Genomic DNA, 23,514 nt, shown 5'->3' with positions numbered 1-23,514 from the left:
CATTGAAAATGAAAATGAAAAAAAAAATTAATTGATGCTGAAGTTATTTCTAATTGAGCAACAAGTTGAAGTTTGAGTTTGAACTCGTGTAGTTACCTCTTTCCCTTTGTGATAGATGCACATAATTTAAAAGCCCGAAAAGAAAAATGGTAGATATTTTCTTGACAAAAGTAGTATCGAAATTAAGACACCTATCCATAATAGCAATTAGTTGACACAATGAGACACGTCTTAATTCGAACAAGCTCTTAAAAAGCGGAGAAGGAATCTCCTGGCGTTCTCATATAAAAAACTCAAGAAGAGTCGTGGTGAGATCCTTCTTACATGAAAATCGCTTGACTCATCTGTCTGGCTTTCAAAATTGCTATACATCGGGCTGTTCTTAATTCATGATTAGAACCCGCTTGTTAGAAAAAAAAAACACACACACACACATAACGTATTGTACACATCACTTAGTAAATCTATTTTATAAATCAACTCTAAAGCCTAGCATTACTCTTCTTTTAATATATACATATTTTGGTTTTTCCTCTCTTTTCTTTTGTACTAAAAACTGTTCGAGCCTCAACGGACTTGCTCTCATTATTGTTATCATTGTAATTCAAGTTTTTTTGGGGCTCCATTGTAATTCAAGTTAAAAGTGGATATTTAAAGAAGGGGGAGTTTGAGATCAAAAAAAAAAAATGGGGGGGGGGAATTTGATTAAGAATAAATTAATAAATTAATTACGGTTTCGACCAAAAAAAAATTAATTACGGTCAAAAAAAGGAGGAAAAATTAAAAGGGGAAAAGGGGGAAATCGCCACGTCGAAAGGCCTTCTCATTTTATCTCGAGAGGAGATAAAAAAAGAAAATCTGGGAAAGAGAGAGGACTGTGGGCCCCAGTTGACCCACGTCAAAACTTTAGGCAAACCTTATCAGGGGACAGTAATAAGACAGGAAAATTTTCGACCGGTTGATCCGCGCCACGCGATACTGGTCCGGCGATGGCGATCGACGTTTGCTCGGGGACATCCAGCTCCAGTCTTCTCACCCCTCGAATCTCCTTCTCCCACGATCTCAAGGAATGCGGCGACGCCTAGCCCGTTTAAAAAGGGCTGAGCTTTAGGCGATCGCCAGTGCAACAAATTTATTTATTATTTTATTAGATATTAAATTGATGATTTATGTATCGGTATATTCATTTCACACGTTAAGGAATAATAAAATGAATTTAAATTGCCCATTAAATATTTTTTTCATAAGAAGAACGTTATCGAAAGGACACTAAAGAAATCTAATACAATCAAGTCCACAAACCAAAAACATTTTGTTCGTATAAGTAAAATGATTCTTTCATTATCTTATTTGAATATCTAATCGATCTATCATAAATTAATTAGTGACAATTTTATATTAAAAATGATTAGTCTATTTAGAACATGAACTATAAGTTGAAAATTAGTATAGGCTTAAAAGAATCCGAATCAGAATTGGGCTTAATAATCCATTGACTAAATCCTTATGTGGTGCATTGCGAGGATAAGGTTGCGACATGCTAATCCAAAATGAGCTTCTTCCATTATTAATAAGGGTCTATTCAGGACTCACGTCCATTATTAACGTCCAACTCATTTCCGTGAGTAGCTTTTAGGAAGCATCATCATTACGGTGCTCTCATCGAGTATCATCATTACGAACTCATTTCCGTAGGTAGCTTTTGTCCGTAGGTAGCTTTTGTCCGTAAGTAGCTTTTGTCAAGCATCATCATTACGGTACTTCCATCGAGCATCATCATGAGGAACTCATTACCATCATTACAGTTGCTTTCATCGAGCATCATCGTTAGGAACCCATTTCCATAAGTAGCTTTCATCGAGCATCATCATTACAGTGCTTTCATCCAGCATCATTGTTAGGAACTCATTTCCATAAGTAGCTTTTATCAAGTCCGTAATGATGATGCTCGACTTCTTTGGATACACATGTTAAGCGATTATGTAGGATAATCAGCAAATACATGGATATACAAACACTTCTCTGCCGATATCATCGCTAAAAATCACCTAATCTGTCGCGTTTCATCTAGATAGCGTCCAAAAGCACATCTGGAAATGATAGACTCTAGGTTATCAAAACTCTAGGTAGTGTTCAGTGCTGCAATTTTCTTGCAATTCATGATGCACGTAACAAGAAGAAGCATCATCATTACCGAAATGAGCTAGAAGAAGCATATTACCGAAATGAGCTTCTTCCATTATTAACACCATATCCAAATTGCAACCCCCGAGTAGTACTGACGGAAACCAAATACCCCACCCAAAATTCGCCCGGAGCGACACGAACCCAAATCGATCGAGCCGTTCCACGCTTGGCCCCTCCACCTAATTCTCTTGCAAGAACTGACTCACAATCTCCTTGCTCGGCCCCACGACCTGCCTCTCCCAAACGTCCCGCGACCTGCCGCAGCCCTTCTCCTCGGCCGCCATCGCCAGACGGACCGCCTCCGTCGCTTCCAGCATATGCAGCTCCCACCCGCTCCTGCTCAGCTTCTGGATCTTCTCAATCTGCCGCCTTATCAGCTGCCCCACGTTCTTCTTTATCTCCCTTACCGCCTCCTGGTATGCACTCTCCCGCACCGGATCGTTGTCCCGCTCCCTCGCATCCTCCTCCCACCACGCGTCCCCCGGCCCAAACCCCCTCGGCGGCGGGTATTTCATGAAATAACGGTCGAACTCAGGCACGCCTATGGCCTTCCTCAGCCCGGTCCAACCCCCCGGGTTGGTCCGGCGCAGGTCGTAGTATCCAGTGAGCTCATCGAACGTGCCCATGTTGATCAATTCGTCAACGCGCTTCGACTGGTACTCCTGCAAGACGGGCAGCGACACGTCGACCCACAGAAAGCAACAGTCATACCAGCTCGGGGCTCGCCGGCGAGCCGATCCCGCCGAGCACGTCTGCATCCGGGTCGAACCGCTCCACCAGGAGTGCATGGATGAAGGAGTTGGAACCGCCGACGAGGAGGGGCATTTTCCCTCGGGAGGCAACGCCGGAGATGGCGGCGTGGCCGAGGGAGCGGAACTGCGACGGGGTCATCTCGCCGTCGTCCGGGTCGAAGGATCCGAGGAGGTGGTGGGGGACGCGGTAGCGATCGGCTCGGCTGATCTTGTTGGTGGTGAGGTCGAGGCCCCGGTAGACTTGCATTTTGTCGGAGTTGATGACCTCGGAAGAGAAGAGGGAGGCGAGGTCCATGGAGAGGCGGGACTTGCCACACCCGGTGGCGCCCATGATGACGACCACCTTGGCTCGGCGGTGGAGGAGGCGGTGGGCGGCTGCGGAGGAGGAGGCCATTGGGGAAAACCGGGTGGGCTTGTGGTGGGCGGAGCTGTTGGGGAGGTGATGGTTGTTGGGGAGAGTGAAGAGAGGAGGGAAGGAGAACAGGGAGTTAAGCTTGGGGGAGGGACAGTGTTTAGCGAAAGGAGATGAATATCCGCTTCTCTAAAGATGCTGGTGCAGCGAGACGTGGCAAGACCCAGGAGGTGGCGCAGCGCGTGCACGTGAAAATGCGCAAATCCGAATCATTTCTCGGAGAAATCGGGGGGGGAAACCTTCCTCCCTTGGTCCTATCCCTAGCCTTCTTCCGTTTCTCTCCTAATCTGGATGCGACCCCTGCCTCCTCTCTCTCTCTCTCCTCCGCAATGTATTTACCCTTTCCTTCTCAGATGAAGAAAAGACTACGAAGGAAAAATAAGCAAACCCTTTTCCTTTCCTCCTTAACATCATCACTTCCCATTTGATGATGTCTTTTTTTTGGGTCTGACATTTAATGTCCTTGGGAACCGCATATCTTTTCTAGGTTCAAAGCATCTCTCTCTTTTTGGGTTTCCATTGGAGCTCTCTCTCCCCCCTTAAACAGTGTCTTTGCAACTGCAACTTCTAGGGTTTGTCTTTTTTTTTTCAATTTTCCCCATGTGTGGCTGTGAGTAATCGGTGGGTAATAAGCAGTAGAAGCCAAGCCGGTCCTTCTACAGTGTGAGTAGATCCACTTTCTTTATTGCCCCTCCTCCCATCATCTCCTTTGCTTTTTCACGCCTTCTTGTTTAGCAATTCAGTCCAAAAGGAGAGGGAGAAAGCACAGACATTGATTCTCTGAAAATGAGCCAAATTGGTGGTCTTCTCTCGCCACATCAAAATGAAGGCCTTCTTCGTGAACGGCCGGCTCCCAAGCTCATCCTTGAGTCCTTGAACTTGCACGTCACGTTGGACGGGAAGACCCTGAACCGGCTGACCAGCTTTGTGTCATCAACCTCAAGAACAGCTCCATATCCAACAAAGTCCCCGACCTCTCTCGCCTTGTCAACCTCAAGCCCCTCTCTACCTAAACGGCAATGCCTTCTGTGACGGCTTCCCCGCTTTCCTGACCGGCGTCCACCGCCTCAAGATTCTCATATTCGCCGGAAACCGCATCTCTGGCAAAACATTTGACAGTCAATAACTTTTTTTTCCCGAATATCAGTAGATTTGTTTCTTTAAATATTAAATGGATGCAAAATAGATTATCCTCTAAAGCAAATATGTGATCCGGTTGCCCATTATATTCAAAACAAAATGACTAGCCCATATTGCACCGTTACTTGTTGGAAGTGACGGCACCGTCCTTGATATAATAATTTATAAATGGATGCTTGATGATATCTCATTCGCCTGCCCATAGATTTGGTATTTATAAATCACTTTGCTTATTAAAAATCGTTCCAATAGTCAAAGCATTATTGAAGACTAATTACTCATTTCAATTGAAAAGCATACATACATACAAAAATGTAAATCATCCAAAAGCCTTTATCTCTGGAAAGATGTGGATGGAATTAGATACCGCGTGATCCCTTAATTAAGAAAAAGAGAGAGCTTCTTAAGATGCACTTTGTGTCATTAATAAAGCTTTGAATAAAGGGGCTTCTCAGATATCCTCTATTTGTCCAAAGCAGATCTTCCGCATCATTGCCGCTTGCAATATTTTACTATAAATCGTACGTAAACCCCATCATCTGAACTCCCCCGTGGAAAGAAAGGGCTACTTCGGCCCTTGCGCAACATCATCGGTCAATCAGGTGGCCGATTTCTAGCTGGTCACCGACCTTCAATCATCACCTAATTAATTATTCTCCATGAATCTGAATTTCAATCGATGTGGTCTTCCCCCGCAATTACCCCTTTTCAGCTCCCCAACCGTCGGCACATCCAATGCATCAAATCGAATTGTTAATGATGGCGGTCGCTTTGATGCATCTCGGTTGTTAAGCTCAGATCTCGCTTGTTAACGATATTGTCCATTTTGAATCAGAGCTCACACAATTTTGTTCTTTTGAATTTCAATCAGAAAGGACTTTTTTACAAGTTTGAACATGTGCCATCACATATATGAAACTTCAACTCATCATACTAAGGCGATGTGGAATTCACTTCATTCCTGCCCCCATTGCCATCTTAGAACCTGTTAAAAATGCAAATATATGAAGAGAAAAATAGAGAAGAAAACAAGTTAGGATTTTTTATGTGGAAAACCCTTCTCAAAATCAGGAAAAGGAAAAAATCACAATCTTTCCATTATTGGTATTAGTGTTACAAGCTCTAGGGTTATAAGTTTCAATGTTACAACTATAAAAGATATTGCCCTATATATAGGAGGAGTCTAGGGCATGTATAATTAATATAGAAATTACATGTATGCCATTAATAACACTAAAATCCTTGTTGTCTACTTTAACATTAGGATGGGTGAACGCCTAAAATAAATTTTTTACGTGGAAAACCCTTCCCAAAATCAAGAAAAGGGAAAAACCACGATGCCGCACTAGGCAATCTTACTATCAGTATCATGTTACAAGCTCTAGGCTTACAAGTTTCAGCGTTACAATTATAAAAGATATTGCCCTATATAAAGTAGGAGTCTAGGGCATACATAATTAATATGGAAATTACATGTATGCCATTAGTAATAATAAAATCCCTATTATATGCTTTAACATTACAGGATGGGTGACTGCCTAAAATAAATTGTTTCTGCACTTAAACATTATTTTCCTTTATTAGACTCGACAACTCCATCAGAATCAGGAGTCCTCTCTGGACCTGCAATCACTCTCGCCCTCGTCAGATCGGATTGTTACATCAGCAGTGATTTAGCAGCAATTGATCGGTTGTTCATGCATACACGCCCGCACACATGCATATCGACATGAATTAGAGAGATGGAGGAGCATCGAGTTATGTGGGGGGAGTGGGAAGAAATGCTGAACTTTTCTAACTTGAGTTTGCTAATGTCTGTCAGCATCGAAAGAATTAAGGTTTGAAAAACAGGGAAAAGTTGGAGAAATGTAATGGAAAATTTAGGAGTTAACGTCGCCCAAATTCAGTATTCTAAGCAGAATCAGCTGAATAGATATGAAAGATAAAGGTTATGCTGACAAAAATACGCCTCTTTTATAGGGATTAATTCTATGTATAGAGTCATGTTTGACTCCAGAGACTGCCTTGTTTCTGACCCCTAAAAGATGAATTATTGCAAGTTAATTTTGCTACTAGCATAGTTACATGTACTCTTGAAGTTAACATATTATGCGATCTTTGATTTCGTAATAGCTAATCATCATAGTTATCTCGCAAGACCAAGGAAAGAGCTATTTAATTGGGTCCACCTTGGAGCTAAGACATTCTTTCTTTTTAGATATTACTTATGCCGTTTTTCTCCAAATCAGTGCTATTTCCCTCACGAAAAGTCGGGACACTATAGACGAAACTATTTTTAGGAAGGACTTGTTTATCTACTTATTGCAAAACAAAAGTCTTCTTTTTTTCTTTTTTTGGCCCCCTTAAAGAGACGTGAAGGATTGTACTATCTTATTTGCACGCCCATTTACGCAAATGTTCTCTCAAAGTTTACCGTGTCAAGCGTTAACGCATTTGCTTTATGAATCACCATTCTCACCTCATATCCCCTTATCTTATCCCCTCGACATTTTCGTTCCATACATGTATCGCAATCGTAGAAAGAAGAGAGAAGAAAGGGAGGAGAACGGGGATCGGGCCTTGACTATGCAAAATAATGGGGAGAAACTCTCGCGAAGGGAACTACCGAGGGAAGAAGAAGCCTCGTGAGCTTGAGTGTATTAAGCAGAAATGTTGACAGTCACCATCCCCGCGAATAGATCTGAAAAGATCGTGACAGGGACCACGACAACTTTTGGCAACTTCAACGTTGAGTCTCTTGCCGAATCATCGGACCTCTAACATGATTGCCCCTGTAATATTCCGAATGCCCTTTTCACGAAAATCCTTGTGACAGCGGGGTCTCTAGATTTGATCGTGTGTGGGGATTAACCCTTATCAATGCGTCAATTCAAGCACGCCTCACCAGCAGCAGCAGCATGCTTCTCAGGGCGAAAAAAGAAGAAGAGAAAAACAAGTGCGCTTTTTTCTTATCCGCTCGGGATAACCCTCTGGTTTGAGAACACTAAATATGGACCAGTGTCTATACAATCCTACTATCTTTGTTTTGAGGTTTTGGTTGTTCCTCACTTTTTCTTACTACCTTTTGAGGTTTTGCTGAGGGTACTTTGGTTATATAGGTTTTTCAATCTCGATTGAAAACTCAACTGATACAAGGTATTGAAAAAGAGATGATGTAGTTGATATACCATTCTCTTCCCCACCTTCTACATACAAAAAAATAAAAATAAAAAATAGTATGATTTAGTCTATCAATCTAAGAGATAGAAAGACGTTCTTTCAAAGAAGATTCTCTCTTTTTATAAGTATGTTATGAAAGAAACCGAAGGTGAAGATGGGAGGAATGAAGATTTTATGTATTTCCTCAATATGTCTGTAAACTGTACAGATCCTAAAGATATAGAGCTAGGTTTGTACAATTAATGGAAATAAAGAATTCTATGTATCAATCTAGATCTAAATCTAATCTTTAATTGATATATACATAATCAAATCAAATCAAATCAAATCCAAATCTCCCAAAGGAATATCGCATATCTTCTAACACTCCCCCTCAAGCTGGTGGCTTGTAGATGTCTAAAACGCCTAGCTTGCTCAATAGATATGCGTGCTGTCGTTGACATAGGGGTTTGGTGAAGATGTCCGATGGCTGCTATGTTGTCCCAATTCCTTCTGTTTCGATTACCCCTTCTTGAATCTTGTCTCGTGTAAAATGACAGTCTACTTCTATGTGCTTAGTCCTCTCATGCACTATAGGATTTGCTGCCAATTTGAGAGTCGCATCATTGTCGCAATATAATTTTGTTGATCCCTATACTTGTATTCTGAGGTCCTTAAGCAACCCTCATATCCACACTAGCTAACAAGTGATTTTCGCCATGGCTCGATACTCTGCTTCGGCCGAAGACAAAGATATAGTATACTGCTTCTTGGTCTTCCATGAGAGGAGTGAATCTCCTAATTTGATGCAATATCCAGTGACTGATCTTCGGGCAGTGGGACATGTAGCATAATCGGCGTCACAGTATGCCTTCATCTTCATGTCACATCGTTTGGATAAAAGAATTCCCAATCCTGGATACTTTTCAAATACTTCACAACTTTCAATGCAGCTTCCAAATGAGATTGCTTTGGACTGTGCATGAACTGACTAAGTGTCTGTACTACATAAGAGATATCAGGTCTAGTCATGGTCAGGTATATGAGCTTCTCGACAAGCCTTTGATACCCTAATAGATCTTTTGAGTATGGGATCATCGTTTTGTGATGTACCCCTATCATATTATGTAGTAGTCAACTTAATGTTCTGCTCAATGGGAATCACGGCTGGTCTACATCCCGATAAGCCTGCTTCTAATATGATTTCTAAGACAAATTTCCACTGACTAAGGAAAATCCCTTAATCAGATCGAGCAATGAAATAATTAGGCACTCCTAAGTCTTTAATGTGAAAGGTAGCATGTAAATAATTCTTGAAATTGTCTATGGCAGCCTTATCATTTCCCATAACAAGTATGTCATCAACATATATCATCAAATAAACGGATGACATACCTTTAGTCCGTGTGAATAAAGCATAGTCATTAGGATCTTCGAGTCTCGGTTCCAAAATTTCTTATGAGCAGTTGGTCCTCTCAGCAGGTGTTGATGTTGATGCTGGAAGAAATGAATTAGTGGGAGGAATGTGCCGTAATTCTGCTATTGGTATATAGGTAGGACCTTGAGGCATTGCTTCATCATATAAGATACCACGGGAGAGGTTGTCATCCCTGTATTTGCATCTAGAGTGGTCTGCTCAGAAAAAAGGGAAAATGTCTTCATGAAAGATGACATCAAGACTTACCATAAATTCCTTTATGGAAATGTCAAGAACCCGATACCCTTTCTGCAAATTGGGATATCCCATGAAAATGCATCGCCGAGCACGTGGACTTAGTTTGTCTCTAGGTCCCACTGTTGCAACAAAACAGAGACATCCGAAGACCTTGAGATGCTAGAGCTCTAGTTTCTTCCGAAATAATAACTCAAATGGAGTTTTCCCTTTAAGTATCCGAGTCGGCATACGGTTAATTAAGTAAGCAGCTGTGACCACACAATCTCCCCAATAATCGTCTAGAACTGAGGCTTGGAACTTCAAGGTTCATGCAACTTCCAATAGATGACGATGTTTTCGTTCTACAACGCCATTTTGTTGTGGCGAATAGACCCAGGAGCTCTCATGTTGTATGACATGTGTAGTAAATAGTAAAGAGCAATCATGGCTGAAGAATTCTCTTCCATTATCAGTATGGATTCGCTGAATGGATTTGCCAAACTAATTCTTTGATAGTGAGAGAAAACTTTTCAAATGAGAATAAGTCTGATTCTTAGACTACATCAAGAAAATCCAAGTCGCGCGATAATAATCATCTACTATAGTGAGAAAATACCAAGACCCATCATGATTTAGTGTGTGGTAAGGTCCCCATATATCCACATGAATCAAGGAAAAAATCTCACTAGTCCAGGAGTTACTAGATGGAAAAGGCGCACGAGATTGTTTAGCAAGAGGACATATAGGACATTGTGGACATGGAAAGGAGGCACTGTGACCCAATCTCAAATGCATAATGGAATTTCTATCATTGGTAGTCAAATTACACAATGATGACTTATTCAAAGAATTGCAAGAAAATTGAAATTACTTGAGAAACTATTCCAGAAAAAAAGGCCTTTAGAGAGACTACCCAAGCCCATTAGTTTCCCAGTCGAAGAGTCCCGAAAGAAACACGTGTCAGCATTGAAAATGACTCGGCATGAATTTTCTTGACAAGCTTTTGACACAAAGATCAGATTAAATTGGAATTCTGGGACATAGAAAACATTTCTAAGAGTAATCTGTGAACTGAGATTGATTGTCCTTGTTTCATTGACGTGAGTAATGTCTCCATTGGGCAATTGCACGGAAATAGGGAAATTCAATCTATCATTTAAACTTGAGAAAAATCCCCTGTCACATATAATATGGTCGCTTGCCCCTGAATCAATTATCCATGCCTTTCTGGATATTGAATTAATCAAGCAATGGGTAATACTTGAGAAACTCGCTCTTTTGTTTGTGGTATCCATTTTTTGAAGTGCCTCCATCAGTTGATGATACTGACTATATGAGATAGGCTGGTTAGTATTTTTACCTATTGATCCAAAGAATTTGGTAAGCTGTTGAAACCTTTTTCCTTTTCACCGGGCTTTCCATTCAATTTCTAGCAATTGTCAATTAAGTGATTAGTACGTTTGCAATAATCACAAAATAATTTACTCTTGCCTTTAAAATTCCTTCCAAAATTCCTTGATGATGTGGCAAGCATCTGACTGTCCGATCCTCGCATCCCATCCTGGTTGTCCATCCGGTCTGTTTTAAAGAGCCTCAACTCCTCCTCCGTGAACCCTAATTTGGCTCGCCCTCTCTCTCTCAATTTAGGATTTGGGTCCTGGTGGCCGCATCTCGCCGATCTCCGCGAGCTGTGAGTGCGACGCTCTCACTACTCCTGGTGTGGTCCGGCGTCGCGTGTCACTGACTCTCCTCCTATATGGCCAATTGAAAAATCCGCCCAATCGGCAGCATGGGATCCATGGCAAGGATCTGTGAGCGAAATCCAAGGTATATTTCGTTCAAAATGAGGAGAAAGCGTGTAGCTTTCTTCCTGTCTTTAATGGATCTGTATTGTTTGAGTGTGGACTCCGGTCCCTCGAGCTTCTCCTCGTCCGCTTCGAGGTTGTTCCACAATGACGAGAGCCTGTTGAAAACGGCTGTGGCCGTCATATTTCCTTGCTTCAATTCACCGAGCTCCTGCATTAGGGTAAAATTTTTTGCCTAGTCCAGCTTTCCGTACATTTCCTTGATATTCTCCCACATGTCTTTTGCATCTTCTGTTGGTGGGACTCCGACCGCAACTTCGAGGAGACGCAATTGCCAATCCAAGTTCAGACCAGGTGGTTGCTCTTCCTCCAAAGTCGGGCTAGGCGTTCATCCACGGGAACTGGAATGGTTCCGTCGAGGAAACCATCTTTGTCTTTGGTTGCTAGGGCGCGCCGGAATTCCTGCAACCATCTTGTATAGTTTTCTGGCCCGGTCAATTGCTAGCTGATGAGCCTCAATTCTGGCCCGTCGGCGATGGAAACAAACAATGGATCACCGGGTTTTGGTCGTCCGGTGAGTGCCGCCGCTGGAAACGGTAGAAAGCTGGTAGCAAGGTATTCGTTCCTTGACCCAATTCGCTCGTCTCAATTGGATAACCCGCATGATAAAACCCCAGGTAGGGATTTGTTCCCATACCCGGCTCTCCCGACTCGCTCAATTGCTCCGATTCGATGGTTAGGCTTGCCCCATTCGTGATTAGCGAGCCCCCATTAGCTTGGACGTAGCTCTGGTGGCCCACATATGCAGATGATGATGAATTTAGGCTTGGCCAAAAATAGAGTGGATATGGAATCCACTGGTATGGTTGGCCCGCCAAGGGTTGCCCCACATTGAGCTGAGTCTATGTGGGTCGCCACTATGTTGCTAATTTGAGACTGGAAGTGTCGCAAGGTGGTGTTCGGCCTGCGAATCTTGAAGCGTTGTTTCTCCAGTTGGTGAGTTGCCGGAGGCAGAGATGCTGGTTTGCAAGGAGGCCATGGTAAGTTAAAAAAAAAAAATCCTTCCGAGTACTGATTCTAATACTGAACACAACCTCTTTTTTGTAGGTTGAAGATCTTTCCGGCAGAAGAACAAGGCGGAAGCAAATTAGAAGCCTGGAGGCTCTGATACCATGAAAGAAACTGAAGGTGAAGATGGGAGGAATGAAGATTTTCTGTATTTCCTCAATATGTCTATAAACTATACAGATCCTAAAGATATAGAGCTAGGTTTGTACTATTAATGGAAATAAAGAATTCTATGTATCAATCTAGATCTAAATCTAATCTTTATACATAATCAAATCAAATCCAAATCTCCCAAAGGAATATCGCATATCTTCTAACATGTTATATTAGCTCACCAAGAATGAATTGTACAAATTGAACAAATTTACTGACTAGGGAAAGTGCCAATTTTGAATATTCACCTAATTTTTCACCAGGCATCTCGATTCACAAAATTAGGTTTGATTTATGAACATCGAAGTTACATTCATAGCAAAACAAAAACCCCAGGCCGATTGCATGCTCTCATCGGCTCATGGCAAGGCTTTTGGATGTGTTGAGGCAATACCCCATAGGCGACACCCCCCTCCTCCTTCCTCTCTACGTCTCTAGCTTTTCTTTTTAGTTTCTAGACCGTTCAGCTAACGTGGCTCCAACTGAGCGTAGCATTTGAGCCAAATATTCTCGAAATTATTTAGAAAAACTTGTAAAATTGTTCTGTCATTCTAAATAGATAGAGGTAGCTAAAATACTCGGTTGCACTTTATGGATATGTTTTGCATTTTATGAATGTGTTTTAGATCTCAACTGCACTTTTGCTAAAAGGTCTAGGAACCTCGTCCCAACTACTTACAAAGAAAATATTGAGATTTTGTACATTTCAATAATCCTCTAAAGCATCGGAGCTTTCTCTCCAGCATCGGAGCTTTCTCTCTTCAATGGAAGAGGTTTTTCCTATCCATCGCTGTGATAGTCTTCTCTTTTACCCCTCAACCTCCATAAACCCTCATTCTTTCTTCAATGGAAGAGGTTTTTCCTATCCTTCGCTGTGATAGTCTTCTTTTTTACCCCTCAACCTCCTTAAACCCTAATCTCCTTTAGTCGCTATTCTTTTTCCACACCCTTGACCTAAAAATGTTCCTTTTTATCTTTTCTACTGTGGGCAAGCTGCTGTTTCATGGAAAATCAAACACAAAATTTCATTTCCCATAAACCCTAAAAACCTCCTTTGGTCCATAGATCCCTGCTGGCCCAAGAATGATCCAATTTATTTGCTCTATTGAAATGGAGCTACAGTTCCACGGAAACACAGACAAAATTTCCACACCTATAAACCCTGACAAGAGATGCGATCTAGTTGAAGCACTCTATGAGCCGCGATTTTTCTTCAATTGTTTCTTTCTTCAGAATGCAATTAACTAAGCTAGCTTGGGTCTGAGAGGGTGTCACTTGTTAGCCTGACACAAAAGTAAAAAAATGGAAGGTTACGAGGAGACTGAAATTTGTTTGGCTACAATCTGTCGAAATCTAGAATAAAATGGTGAAAGATGTGAAGGAATGGGTTTGGGTAGCTAGCCCCAATTAGCCATTGGGTTACAAATGAAGATATTATGTTGGAATTGTCGGGATTGGGCACACTCTTGACAGTCCAAAACTTAAGAGCCATTCTGGCTCAAGAAAGGCCCAACGTGGTTTTCTTAATGGAAACCGAGAACCGAAAACCAATGATACAAAAACTGAGAAAACGGTTAAACTTTCAGCATTACTTTGTGGTGAATCTAGTAGGAATTGCTGATGGGTTGGCTATTTTGTGGGATGATACTACTCTGTTACATGTGGTTTTTGCTTCCAAAGAAAGCATCAACCTAATCAGTGAAGACTCAGTAATGGGAGATAAAATGCGAATTAAAAGGATTAGCTCTCAGAATTCACTTCCTTAGATTTGTTTGCGTGATTTTAATGAAATATTATATCATTGGGAGAAAGTGGGGAAACGTTTGGCTGACCACTATCGCTTAAATGCATTTCGGGACTGCTTGAATGAATGTGCATTGATGGATATCGAATGTAAGGGCTATGCTTATACATTGGCAAACAATAGAGAATGGGAGAATTATGTGAAGAAGAGGCTAGATAGTGTAGTGGCTAATATTGAGTGGAGACTGAAATTTCCGAAGCTGAAGCCTATGCACTTCTTACCATTGAATATGATCATAGCCCCTTACTATTAACTCTATTCCCTCCTCCAGTGAAAAGTAAAAAGGAGGTTGAGTTTGAATTTTTTTTGTTAGAGGAAAAAGAAAGTAGATCCATTGTGAAAAATGTGTGGCGTTCTTCTGAGAGGAAGGATGATACGTTGTAGAAAAAATTTGCCGTTTGGCTAAGTGGAGTAAACGAAAATTCTCCAATGGACAAAGTAAAATCAAAATGCTCAAACAAGAAATTCAAGAGGCAAAACGATACTAGAGAAGAGTTTAACAGAGATAGAATTCAGTGACTAAAAAGGGAGATTGAAAATTTATGGATACAAGAAGATATGTACTTGGGAATGAGAGCTAGAATAAGTTGGTTGAAATGGGGGATAAGAATACAAAAACAACCATTCAAAGGAGACAACGGAATCATATTTCTATGTTGAAAGATGCTAATGGTGTGTGGCATAGGGACCAGAGTCAAAAGGCTGTCCATGGAGTTTTTTAAGAATCTGTATACCTCTATTGGTCAAAGAAATTTTTACCCTGTACTAAACCAATACCCAAGGGTTGTCCAGGAGGAAATGGATCAAAAACTCACAGCTGAGGTCTCAATGAAAGAAGTGAAAGCTACTGCTTTCCAATTGGGGGCAACGAAAGCCCCCGCATTAGATGGCTTAAATGGATTATTTTATCAGCACGATTGGGAAGATGTAAAGGAGGATGTATATGATGCGGTAAGGAATTTCTTTATATCTAGAACTATGAACCCATAACTGAACAAAACATACATTTCCCTCGGGATAAGTACACTAATGGTGCCATAAGTTGTGTACAGCGCTCACTTTGGTGCCAAAAGTTTCCGTCGGATCACTTAAGTGCCAAAAAATTTGAAAAACGCTCACTTTGGTGCCAACGCCGATGAAATTGGCCGGAAATCCGACGTGGCCTTTTTTAATTAATTTTTGAAGTCAACGTGGCTCGTCGGAGAGTTGAGTCAGCATCCAAACACCAAAATGACGCCGTTTGGCATCTTTCCCCCAACTTTGAAACCCTAATCCCCAAATTGACAGAGAGGGAAGGCTCGTCTTCGTGTCTTCTTCTTCCTCAAAGACCCACACCAGCAACGGCACCAACATGGCACTAGCAACAGCACCGGCAGCACACCAACAACGACACCAGCAACGCACCAGCAAAGCAGCGCAGCCTGCACCAGCAGCCCCTTCGACCCATCTTCTTCCTCCTCCTCCTCCGCCCTCACCTTCGATTTTTCCTGCAACAATCTCGTCTCTCCTCGCTCACCTGGGTCGAGCAACTACAATGGTGGCTGAGTGACGATAGCCGAGCGGCGGAAACCCTAATTTTTCCCTATGTGAGCTAAACGGTGTCGTTTCCATGAAGCCATCCATGTAGGACGGCAAAACGACGTCTTTTTCTTAAGGAGGACCGAAAACGACGTCATTTAAAGGCCTATCGATTTAAAAAAAAAATAATCATTTTGGCCGGAATCTTTTGCTTGTGGCACCAAAGTGAGCATTTTTCCTTTGATTTGGCACTTAAGTGATCCGATGGAAACTTTTGGCACCAAAGTGACCGCCGTACACAACTTATGGCACCATTAGTGTACTTATCCTCATTTCCCTCATACCAAAGGTCTCCAACCCTGAAAGGTTAGAGCAATTCCGTCCTATCAGCCTTAGAACTTTGTGTATAAAATCGTCTCCGAGTTAGCAAATAGGCTGAAACAGTGGTTGCCAAATGTGATAGCCCAAGACCAAAGTGCTTTTGTTAGTGGGAGACAAATTCAAGATAACATCTTGATAGTACAAGAGGTGCTTTATCAGCTAAGAGTGTGAACAAGGATTAGACAATTTCATGTAGTTTTGAAGCTTGATATTCAAAAAACCTATGATCAAGTCGAGTGGGACTTCTTAGAGGCATGTATGATTAAGATGGATTTCAACGAGAGGTGGCAATATTGGGTAATGCAGTGTGTTACCACAATGTCTTTTAGTGTGAAAGTCAACGGTGAGCCACTTCCCATTTTTCAACCATCTAGAGGAATTAGACAAAGCGATCCCCTATCTCCCTACCTATTTATTATTGTAGGAAATTGCCTATCCTCCCTATTGAAGAAGGCAGTAGACGATGGTAGCTTGAAGAGCATTAAACTGAACAGATTTTGTCCCACACCATCTCATTTATTTTTTGCAGATGATTAGATCTTCTTCCTTGATGGCAAGTCCAAGAGTGCCAGAATTTAACTGCAGTATTACATCAATATTGTTTTGCTTCAGGACAAGCAATTAATCTTAATAAATTAGGAATCTTTTTCAGTAGGGTGTGTCCTCAAAGATTACAATTAGTACAAGGGTGGTCAGTTGAGTAATTAGATACACAAGTTTGACTAGTGTTAAACCGCAATTCTTCCTCTACCTCATGATTGTGATCATGATCATGATCGTGAGGACATGAAGCAAGAACATAACTGCAGTCGAAAAACCAAAAGATGCATCCATACCATTTGAGACAACATAGCGCGAATGTTCTGAAAACAATGCTCGGGATCATTGCAATATTTGCCGATATGGAACTTCGAACATACAGATTTGGCATTACATATTACCAGTCATTAGGAGCATATTGAACAGCCTGATGGATGTAGCTTTGAGCACGAGGGATAAAACCACACCGTCACCGTCTGTTTGCTCATCACTCATTTTGGCTAAGTACTCCTTTGCTTTCTCTGCATCCCCTGAACCTTTAAAAAAAAAAAAAACATTTTCACACACAAAAAACTCGAAGAGTACAATGCAATTATGCAAATTCTTTTGGCTCATTATATTTTTGCCGCTATTATGCAAATTCTATCTATTTTTCACGTCGCTTAGAAGTCCGAGATATTATAGAAAGTCCCCAAAACAAGATGAATTTAGAATACTGACAACAGCATACGACTTTCGGCTGGATAGACAACAAGATGATTATCTTACCTGATGCTAATGCAACGCTGGTTAGAGGCTTATAGGGCCCACTATTAGAAAACGAAACCTGATCTTTAAACATGCATTCCGTACATTATATTTTCCAGGAATTCTTTTCGAGAACCTTATCCCATGCTAATTCCATCAGGTCCCCCATATCTACCACCACAAAAATCTATCTAGGCATGTGCACCAAAACCAGAAGCATTCAAAAAGCTCATTTCTTCTTCTTCTTCTTCTTCTTTTCTCTCTGTTCTAATGCAAATTAACAAAGAAGATTAATCAGGATGACTCGTTTCTTCTTCTTTCTGACCTTGCCATTACAGAAAAGCGAGCCGAGCCCGAACAAGCTCACCGTCCTGATCGTTTGATGTGGGGCTGAAAATTCAATTCAGGATTGACCCTCACCCTGGGTCTGTATCGTTTGTTCGTCGTCGGGGGCTTCTCCGATTGCGACAGGCCGTACGAAGATGGCATGCCGAATGAGGATTGATATGACTCCGACGACCATCTTTGACTTGATATAGAGGGCTGTTTCTGCAAATTCTGCCTCGGGTTGTCCTTGGAGGCGAATTTGTCCTTTGGATTTGGAGCTGGACCGGTCGAGGTGCTCCGCGAGAGGAACTGCAGCGACCGAATCAGTTCTCTGCTCTTGGCAACGTCACAATTAAGTGCACTTGAACTGCCATAATGGCTTGGGCAGCGGCTTCTCATCCCCTTCGTCGTCGTCGAAGCTTTCCGAGAGGAGCTCCTTCAGACTCCTCCGAGAACGCAGCACTAGAAATCGGAGTCCCAGATGGAGGAGGAGGATGAGACCAAGGTATTCGGCAGACAATCACTGTGGTCGGCAGTTACCACTCTGTCCCTCCTGATCTCGTCGGGAAGGATCTTGCCGTCGGAGAAGAGCTCGTTGGCTGAGGAGAGCTGGAGGACGAAACTCGACCCGCCGAAGCAGAAGTCGGAGTCGGAGTCCATCAGCGACCGGTCGAGCCTCTCGCGTCGACTGCGGTCATCTTCTTCGACGGGGACGGCGTCGCCGCATTCCTTGAGATCGTGGGAGAAGGAGATTCGAGAGAGAAGTCAGCAACTTGCAGCTTTCGAATCTTTTGGGATTTTGTCAGAGCGGCGCGTGCAAGCAGAGAGGAGAATCTGGTTTGTGGGTTTGACGGAGAAAATGAGATGAATGGATGAATGGATGAATGGAGGAAGGGAGGAAGGAAAGGAGGAAAGGAAAGGAGGCAAAACCGACGCACAAATGATAGAATTTTGGCCCGTGATGAGGGCAAAACGGAAGGGAAGCGATCGACCTAGGGTTTTTGTTTTGCTACGACACGGAACTTCCATTTTCATGAATCAATCTAAGTTTGTGAATCGAGATGCCCGGCGAAAAATCGGGTGAATATTCCAAATTGGTGCTTTTCCCGATCAGTAAATTTGTTCAGTTTGTACCGTTCATTCTTGGTAAGCTAATATAACATACTTATAAAAAGGGAAAATCATTTTTGGAAAGAACATCTTTCTATCTCTTTGATTGATAGACAAAGTCATACTTCATTTATTTTATTTCTTTTAAGTAGAAGGCGGGAAGAGAATGGTATATCAACCACATCATCTCTCTTTCAATACCTTGTATCAATTGAGTTTTCAATCGAGATTGAAAGACCCATATAACCTAAAGTACCCTCAGCGAAACCTCAAAAGGTAGTAGGAAAAAGTGAGGAACGACCAAAACCTCAAAACAAAGAACCTAGGATTGTATAGACACCGGTCCACATGTACTGCTCTCAAACCCGAGGGTTACCCCGAGCAGATAAGGAAAAAGTGCACTTGTTTTTCTGCGTCTTTTCGCCCTGAGAAGCATGCCCCTGCTGGTAAGGTGTGCTTGAATTGATGCGCCGGTAAGGGTTAAGTCCCACACACGATCAAATCTAGAGACCCCGCTGTCCCAAGGATTTTCGTGAGAAGGGCATTCGGAATATTACGGGGGGGGCAATCATGTTAAAGGCCCGATAATTTGGCAAGACTCAACATTGAAGTTGCCAAAATTGTCGTAGTCCCCGTCGCGTATCTTCCGAATTCGCGGGGTTGGTGGCTGTCACCATCATTGAAAATTTTCCTGCTTCATACGCTCAAAGCTCACGAAGCCTCTTCTCCCCTCGGCAGTTCCCTTCGCGAGAGTTTCTGCCCATTATTTTGCATAGTCAAGGCACGAAGGCACGATCCCCGCTCTCCCTCCTTTCTTCTCTCCTCTTTCTACGATTGAGATACATGCATGGAACGAAAATGTGGAGGGGATAAGATAAGGGGATAGGAGGTGAGAATGGTGATCCTTGAAACAAACGCGTTTACACTTGACACAGTCAACTTTGATAGGACATTTGCATTAATGGGCGTGCATATGAGATGGTACAATCCTTCACGTCTCTTTAAGGGGGCCAAAAAAAAAAATCAGTTTTGGACCATCTAACAAGCCCCTTCATCAAAGCTTTAATAACCGTTCATACTGCTTTTGGTTAAAGGTCACTTGCACAACTCAAAAGTTTAAATTTAACAAAATTTATAAAAATTGTTATATGTTCAATGAATCTCTAAATAACTAAGTTTCCATGCTAGTGCCTTTAGATTATATAAAAAATAATAATTAAAATGTACTTTTGTATATATCTAATTTTGCATCTTAAGAATCTCTCTTTTTCTTAATTAAAGAATCAAGCGGTATCTAATTCTAATCGCGTCTTTTCGGAGATAAAGACACTTAGATAATTTACATTCATGTATGTATGTATGTATGCTTTTCAGCTGAAGATGAGCAAAGTGAATTATAGATACCAAATCTATGTGCAGGCAAATGAAACGTCATCAAGCATCCATTTATCAGTTACTACATCAATTTGTCAACAAATTTCAAAAAACAATATTATTTGCCTGGCATTTCTTTCAATTAATATTTCGAAAAAAGATTTTTAAATGATTAATTTTCCAATTGAAGGAGTCAGATTCTTTCTTTTTTCTTCTCTATAGGCATTTACGAACTGGGTATGTATTGGTTGGGTTCTAGACACTGGAGACCGAAACCGAGTGGTGATTAATTAAAAAGCATCCTAGTTTCATAGGCCTACAAATTTGAAGTTTGAAACGCCCCCACCGTCCCATCTCCATTCCTTCCGATCCTTCACCATTTAGGCCACGTAGCTTAGTTGGTAGCCACTGATTATTGTTTTTCTTGATAAGAGGAAACGCAAAGGATCAAACACGAATTAATGGACCTTTTAGCCAGATTCATCGTGTGAATTGATGGCTCCTAATGGTCGAAGAGACTTGCTTGCATGCTACGTTCGGAGCTCCCTTGATCAAAACTCCGAATCCTCTGATCGCTTTCCCCGACCGGCGGCGTTATTCTACTCAAATGCTGGGCACGAGGATCGCTCCTCTGATTTTACTCTTGCTCGCATTAGGCAACGAGGCGACAACAGGCTCGCTTCAAGAGTAAACGATAGCTGTACCACAAATGGAGTATTCCAACAGTCGGTCTCAAGCTCTTTTACTACATTATCGATGTGGATTTCTCGCCCCACCCTTTTTCCTAAAGAGGACAAGGGAATCGGCATGATGGAAAGTGGGGATCGGACGAGAATGTTATCGTCTCCAAAACAACATTTTCAATGCTCTTTAAGCATATAAACTTGGCGGTGGGCTCCCCTCCCACTTTATTATTCTTGTGTTAGCTTTGACATTGCAAGAGCAAGTTACATATACAATTCATGTTACTGAGTGTCCCATCTATCGCCAGTAATTTAAGTACTCGTCGATTTTTCAAACCTTAGTCACCTAATCAATAATGATGAAGGTGGGTCGTGTACAATAGCCACACAAAATCTTGTCGAATTTAGGCAAAAAGGATAAAGTCTCTTCCAAATAAACACCATTCCTGTGAGCCTTAAATGCACGGAACAGCCAAAGGACAGGGGAACAACCATTGCATCCACTCGTCTTCTCCTCCCATAAAAGAAGAAGAAAAGAGCGCTCGATCTCCTAATAATTAGGGCTTAATAAAAAAGGCTTGATCATCCCCCATTAGGATGGAATGCAAATCGCTAGATGTGACTACTTGTGAATGTCCAATCCACGGCGGATGGCCTGCGGAAGAGTACGGCGACTTGCATATTTTCCAGATAGGCAGCGCAACGGTGACGCATCCTCGGCCAACTAATTTTTCCATTAACGACCAGATTAAAGTTGCGGCTTTCGAGAGTTCAAAAAACTCAGTGCCAACACGCGGACAATCTCAAATTTTATTTTCCGGCGTATCTTGGGAATTATTTTACTAATATTCGCGGTTTAACATTTACTTTTCTTAATTAAGAGAATTGTTTTAAAATTAAAAGGAGGAAATTGGACATTTCCCATTATATCCCTCGAAAGCTTGCTCGAAATCTCTAATGTTTGACATTAACATCGAGTTGATAAAACACGAATGATAATCATCCTTACTAGAAATTAATTTCTGGAATATAAATAAAAATTTTATTTATATTTTTAAATGAGTTTCTAAATAAAAGTATGCATTTAATAACGATATAAAATTTTTATTTTTGAAATAGAAATTTGTTTGATAACGATATATAATTTTCCTCACACGAATGGATGCAAACGGCGGGCCTGTATATAGCGCATTGAATTGAAAGTTGGGATCGATGAGGACTACAGGGCAAACATGTCCGTTCCGAGGCCGGCAAGATCTCCATAAAGCGAAGCCGCCCCACCCCCGCCCCCCAAAAAAAAAAAAAACTAGTCTTCTTCTGGTATCGACAACGAAACATCGGTTAACCAGTGCCCTCGAAATGCTTATATCAAACATGATAAAAGAATAATTCAGTCCTCCAAATATTGATGGGGCACACCACGAGAGACGTATCGAAAATCACATGTATTTTTTATTAGATTATTTGACAAATACCTCAAAAACAATTTACCGACAAATCTTGGGATGGAGACGGAAGTTAACGGGATTTTGTCAACACTCGATCGAACGAGTCATTTCATTTCGATAGTTTGAGTCTGTACATCTTTTAAGGCTGCAACTTTCTTCTCATGACATATAATCGTCGCTTTAAGTATTCGACAATTCTCTTACTAAATATGCTTAAATATAATTAATAAAATCCGTAACATAGGGCAGTGAAAAAAATCAAGAACGATAGCACGCCACCTGCTTCTTCCACAAGAAACTCTCCACAAATTTCACGCTGGGCTCCACGACCTCACTCTCCCAAACGTCCCGGGACCGGTCGCCACCCTCCTCCTTGGCCGCCATCGCCAGCCGGACCGCCTCCGTCGCGTCCAGCCTATGCAGCTCCCACCCGCACCCTCTCAGCCGCTCGATCTTCATAATCTGCCACTTCGCCAGCTCCGCCGCGTTCTTCTTTATCTTTCGCACCGCCTCCTTGTATGCACTCTCCCGCCCCGGATCGTCTTCCCGCATCCTCGCATCCTCCCGCCGCCACCCGTCCCCCGGGCCAACCCCCCGCGGCGGCGGGTAGGTCATAAAATAACGGTCGAACTCGGGCACGCCTATGGCCTTCCTCAGGCAGGTCCAACCCCCCGGGTTGGTCCGGCGCAGGTCGTAGTATCCGGCGAGCTCATCGAACGCGCCCATGTCGAGCATTTTGTCCACGCGCTTCGACTGGTACTCCTCCAGGACGGGCGGCGACACATCGACCCACAGAAAGCAACAGTCGTACCTCAGCTCGGGGCTCGCCGCCGAGCCGAGCCCGCTGAAAACCTCAGCCTCCGGATCGAACCGCTCCACCAGGAGAGCGTGGATGAAGGAGTTGGAACCGCCGACGACGAGGGGAAGCTTCCCGCCGGAGACGACGCCGGAGATGGCTGCGTGGCCGCGGGAGCGGAACTCTGACGGGGTCATCTCGGCACCGTTCGGGTCGAAGGAGCTGAGGAGGTGGTGGGGGACGCCGTGGCGCTCGGCCAGGGGGATCTTGTTGGTGGTGATGTCGAGGCCCCGGTAGAGTTGCATCTTGTCAGAGTTGATGACCTCGCAAGGGAAGCGGGAGGCGAGGTCCATGGAGAGGCGGGACTTGCCGCACCCGGTGGCACCCACGATGGTGAACACCTTGACGAGGGGGCGGAGGCGGCGGTGGGCGGCTGCACAGGAGGAGGCCATTGGG

General features: G+C 42.6%; 2 protein-coding genes across 2 annotated transcripts; both read right to left on the bottom strand.

Moving 5' to 3' along the window:
• Nucleotides 1-2,366: 2,366 nt before the first annotated feature.
• Nucleotides 2,367-3,349, bottom strand: LOC104439813 (adenylate isopentenyltransferase). The gene is given in 2 exon segments (XM_039309702.1): nt 2,367-2,898; nt 2,900-3,349. Coding segments are annotated over 2 exon segments (966 nt in total). The 5' UTR covers nt 3,334-3,349.
• Nucleotides 3,350-22,520: 19,171 nt separating this feature from the next.
• On the bottom strand, nt 22,521-23,510 carry LOC104439822 (adenylate isopentenyltransferase). Its single transcript, XM_010052837.3, has one exon. It carries the CDS (start codon nt 23,508-23,510, stop codon nt 22,521-22,523), a length of 990 nt encoding a protein of 329 aa, XP_010051139.2.
• Nucleotides 23,511-23,514: the final 4 nt, after the last annotated feature.

This window comes from Eucalyptus grandis, chromosome 3 (assembly GCF_016545825.1).
Source record: "Eucalyptus grandis isolate ANBG69807.140 chromosome 3, ASM1654582v1, whole genome shotgun sequence".
Classification (NCBI taxonomy): domain Eukaryota; kingdom Viridiplantae; phylum Streptophyta; class Magnoliopsida; order Myrtales; family Myrtaceae; genus Eucalyptus; species Eucalyptus grandis.
The sequence above is the reverse complement of the archived record's forward strand: the minus strand, read 5'-3'. Positions and strand labels throughout refer to the sequence as shown.

What these genes read in the sequence shown, in the direction of transcription:
- LOC104439822 (XM_010052837.3), bottom strand. Translation starts at nt 23,510, where the DNA reads ATGGCCTCCTCCTGTGCAGCCGCCCACCGCCGCCTCCGCCCCCTCGTC.